Source organism: Xenopus laevis, chromosome 7S (genome assembly GCF_017654675.1).
Source record: "Xenopus laevis strain J_2021 chromosome 7S, Xenopus_laevis_v10.1, whole genome shotgun sequence".
Classification (NCBI taxonomy): Eukaryota; Metazoa; Chordata; class Amphibia; order Anura; family Pipidae; genus Xenopus; species Xenopus laevis.
In genome coordinates this window covers 111,752,947-111,757,619 of record NC_054384.1, presented here as the reverse complement: position 1 = coordinate 111,757,619, position 4,673 = coordinate 111,752,947, and the positions used below count along the sequence as shown (strand labels likewise).

At 38.6% G+C, this 4,673-nt stretch overlaps 1 protein-coding gene across 1 annotated transcript; it reads right to left on the bottom strand.

Annotated features, from left to right (window-relative positions):
• Nucleotides 1–465: 465 nt before the first annotated feature.
• LOC121396066 lies at nucleotides 466–2,132 on the bottom strand. The gene is made up of 3 exons (XM_041570660.1): nucleotides 1,742–2,132; nucleotides 1,620–1,663; nucleotides 466–1,555 (listed from the first exon to the last, which is right to left on the bottom strand). Exons 1-3 carry the CDS (start codon nucleotides 1,778–1,780, stop codon nucleotides 466–468), a joined length of 1,173 nt encoding a protein of 390 aa, XP_041426594.1. The 5' UTR covers nucleotides 1,781–2,132.
• Between the last annotated feature and the right edge of the window lie 2,541 nt (nucleotides 2,133–4,673).

Sequence of the window (4,673 nt, the reverse complement as noted above, 5' to 3'; positions counted from 1 at the left end):
CTGTTAAAATTACTTCCTTTTCCAACAGATCTAATAAAATGTGATTCATTGCTCGATGAGCTTCCAGCGTTTTCGGAACCTTTGATTCCACAAAAAAACTTCTGTTTGGTTTTTTCGAAAACTCCAAGTGGTAACCTAAGGATACCACTTCCCGGACCCAACTGTCCATCGTAGTTTTCCCCCAGACTGCCTGGAATTGAAGTAGTCTTCCCCCTACTGGCGGCAGCTGGGCCTGAACACCGTCAGAACGATTTAGGCTTTCCCTGCTTGAACTCTTTTTTGAGCTGATTTTGCCCGCGATTTCTCCAAAAGGGCTGCCTATCAAATTGCTTTCCAGGCCTATAGGTCTTGGCATCCTTAAACGGCATTCTGTCCGCCCAGCCTGCACGGACTGGCTGACGTCTCACACGCCTTTCTTGCGGCAAAAAGGAGCTCTTGCCCGCCGAAGCCTTAGAAATAATACTGTCAAGTTTTTGGCCCAAACAGCAACTCCCCCTCGAAAGGGAGCGCACACAGATTGAACTTGGAAGGGGTATCTGCTTGCCAATGTTTTAGCCACAGCATCCTCCTAGCTGCCACTGCATACCCCATATTTCTGGCTGCCAATTTCAGCACCTCCAATGATGCGTCCGTGATGAAATCAATAGCCACCTTTATATCACCCACTAGGTGACCCACCTTGTCTTTGTCTCCAGCAAGCTGCAGCTCAGTTTCTATCTCTTGCAGCCAGATTTTGGATGCCTTTGCCACACACGTGACTGCTACCGCTGGCTTGCAGAGTAGCCCCGAAACTGAATAGGCCTTCCTCAGCACTGTATCCTGTCTCCTTTCTACAGGATCCTTCAAGGAAACCCCCTCATCCACTGGCAATGTGGTCTTACGAGCCACCCTTGTGATGGCAGCATCCACTTTGGGGGGGTTGGTCCACCGACTCACATCCCCCTCCGCATACGGGTACATCTTCTTCATGTGTCTAGGTTCTGAGTACTTTTTATCTGGTACTGCCCACTCTTCCTTAATAATATCTTTCAGTACATCGTGGACTGGAAATACCAGATCTTTCTTTCCTGATGATTTAAACATTCTGTCCTGCTTTTTCTCTTGTTCAGTGTCCTCTAGTTCCAATACTTTCCGGACAGCTTTTACTAGAGGTTCTATTAGATCCAAATCAAACGAGGAATCTTCATCCAATACAATTAGCTCCTCTTCCTCCTCTGAAGTAGCCGAAAGGCTACACCTTGCTGCCCCCTGCTGACGTGCTTCACACTCCGCAGGCACCTTAGGATCACGGCTCTCTTTCCCCATTACTGGGGCACTGGGACCCACTTTCTGTATCACATTAGCTGTCACAGTTCCTACTAGGTCCTCCAGTGATTTAGACATAGACTCCTTAAACCAGTCTCTCATAGCACTCCATTGATCATCTGCTCTTTTGCCAGACATAGATTCCCAGCACATTAGGCATACTTTTTTGTTATGCATCGCTGGATTATCACATATTGAACACTCTTTTTCCACCGCCTTCCTTGAATGATGACTCCTCCTTCTAGGTGACCTACAAAGAAACGAGTTTGTTACCATCACATAGGAGTCACCACACATCTCTCTGATACACTTACCCCCTAGAGGATGACCGGGATCTCCGGCTCCTAGAACTCATGCTCTGAAAAAAGAGGAGTAAATATAAGTAGCTGTACAGTTCACCTAGGTCCCCAACCGGTAGGCCTGCAACACTGCTTACATTCAGGCTCTCCCAACCAGCAAACGGCTCCTGCTGCATGTACTGCAAACAAAACCTGCTCCTGCTGTACAACAGGTAATGGGCGCTTTAAGAGCCAAGGGCGCCTAGAGATGACATCATCAAGAGTCTACACAGTGTCTTACCGCGGGATCCGACTTACTGCACTCAGAACGCCTTACTGCACACCCCGCGTCTTACCGCGTTCTAAAAGCCCAGCTACCAGGCTCCACCGGCTATATGTGAACCGGTCGCTTCGGTGAGGCAGAGAGGAACCACACCGGCACAGGGGAATCCTTCCTGATGCGAGGACAGGAAAAAAAGAGATGGGGTAAGGGGGTTGGGAATTAGGTTTATTGGTTCCTGTACTTCCGCTGTGCGAGGGAGTTAACCCATTAGTGCCTACTGCCATGCGGAAGGACAGGAAAGATAAATATATAGGAAGGTCAGTGATCCCAATGTTATTAATAGGGAATAAAGATAAATATATAGGAAGGTCAGTGATCCCAATGTTATTAATAGGGAAAAAAGATAAATATATAGGAAGGCCAGTCATCCCAATGTTATTAATAGGGAATAAAGATAAATATATAGGAAGGTCAGTGATCCCAATGTTATTAATAGGGAATAAAGATAAATATATAGGAAGGTCAGTCATCCCAATGTTATTAATAGGGAATAAAGATAAATATATAGGAAGGTCAGTGATCCCCATGTTATTAATAGGGAATAAAGATAAATATATAGGAAGGTCAGTGATCCCAATGTTATTAATAGGGAATAAAGATAAATATATAGGAAGGTCAGTGATCCCAATGTTATTAATAAAGATAAATATATAGGAAGGTCAGTGATCCCAATGTTATTAATAGGGAATAAAGATAAATATATAGGAAGGTCAGTGATCCCAATGTTATTAATAGGGAATAAAGATAAATATATAGGAAGGTCAGTGATCCCAATGTTATTAATAGGGAATAAAGATAAATATATAGGAAGGTCAGTGATCCCAATGTTATTAATAGGGAATAAAGATAAATATATAGGAAGGTCAGTGATCCAATGTTATTAATAGGGAATAAAGATAAATATATAGGAAGGTCAGTGATCCCAATGTTATTAATAGGGAATAAAGATAAATATATAGGAAGGTCAGTGATCCCAATGTTATTAATAGGGAATAAAGATAAATATATAGGAAGGTCAGTGATCCCAATGTTATTAATAGGGAATAAAGATAAATATATAGGAAGGTCAGTGATCCCAATGTTATTAATAGGGAATAAAGATAAATATATAGGAAGGTCAGTGATCCCAATGTTATTAATAGGGAATAAAGATAAATATATAGGAAGGTCAGTGATCCCAATGTTATTAATAGGGAATAAAGATAAATATATAGGAAGGTCAGTGATCCCAATGTTATTAATAGGGAATAAAGATAAATATATAGGAAGGTCAGTGATCCCAATGTTATTAATAGGGAATAAAGATAAATATATAGGAAGGTCAGTGATCCCAATGTTATTAATAGGGAATAAAGATAAATATATAGGAAGGTCAGTGATCCCAATGTTATTAATAGGGAATAAAGATAATATATAGGAAGGTCAGTGATCCAATGTTATTAATAGGGAATAAAGATAAATATATAGGAAGGTCAGTGATCCCCATGTTATTAATAGGGAATAAAGATAAATATATAGGAAGGTCAGTGATCCCCAATGTTATTAATAGGGAATAAAGATAAATATATAGGAAGGTCAGTGATCCCCATGTTATTAATAGGGAATAAAGATAAATATATAGGAAGGTCAGTGTCCCAATGTTATTAATAGGGAATAAAGATAAATATATAGGAAGGTCAGTGATCCCAATGTTATTAATAGGGAATAAAGATAAATATATAGGAAGGTCAGTGATCCCAATGTTATTTAATAGGGAATAAAGATAAATATATTAGGAAAGGTCAGTGATCCCAATGTTATTAATAGGGAATAAAGATAAATATATAGGAAGGTCAGTGATCCCAATGTTATTAATAGGGAATAAAGATAAATATATAGGAAGGTCAGTGATCCCAATGTTATTAATAGGGAATAAAGATAAATATATAGGAAGGTCAGTGATCCCAATGTTATTAATAGGGAATAAAGATAAATATATAGGAAGGTCAGTGATCCCAATGTTATTAATAGGGAATAAAGATAAATATATAGGAAGGTCAGTGATCCCAATGTTATTAATAGGGAATAAAGATAAATATATAGGAAGGTCAGTGATCCCAATGTTATTAATAGGGAATAAAGATAAATATATAGGAAGGTCAGTGATCCCAATGTTATTAATAGGGAATAAAGATAAATATATAGGAAGGTCAGTGATCCCCATGTTATTAATAGGGAATAAAGATAAATATATAGGAAGGTCAGTGATCCCCATGTTATTAATAGGGAATAAAGATAAATATATAGGAAGGTCAGTGATCCCCATGTTATTAATAGGGAATAAAGATAAATATATAGGAAGGTCAGTGATCCCATGTTATTAATAGGGAATAAAAGATAAATATATAGGAAGGTCAGTGATCCCAATGTTATTAATAGGGAATAAAGATAAATATATAGGAAGGTCAGTGATATGATCCCAATGTTATTAATAGGGAATAAAGATAAATATATAGGAAGGCCAGTGATCCCAATGTTATTAATAGGGAATAAAGATAAATATATAGGAAGGTCAGTGATCCCAATGTTATTAATAGGGAATAAAGATAAATATATAGGAAGGTCAGTGATCCCAATGTTATTAATAGGGAATAAAGATAAATATATAGGAAGGTCAGTGATCCCAATGTTATTAATAGGGAATAAAGATAAATATATAGGAAGGTCAGTGATCCCAATGTTATTGGTGACCAGGCCTCCTGCAAATT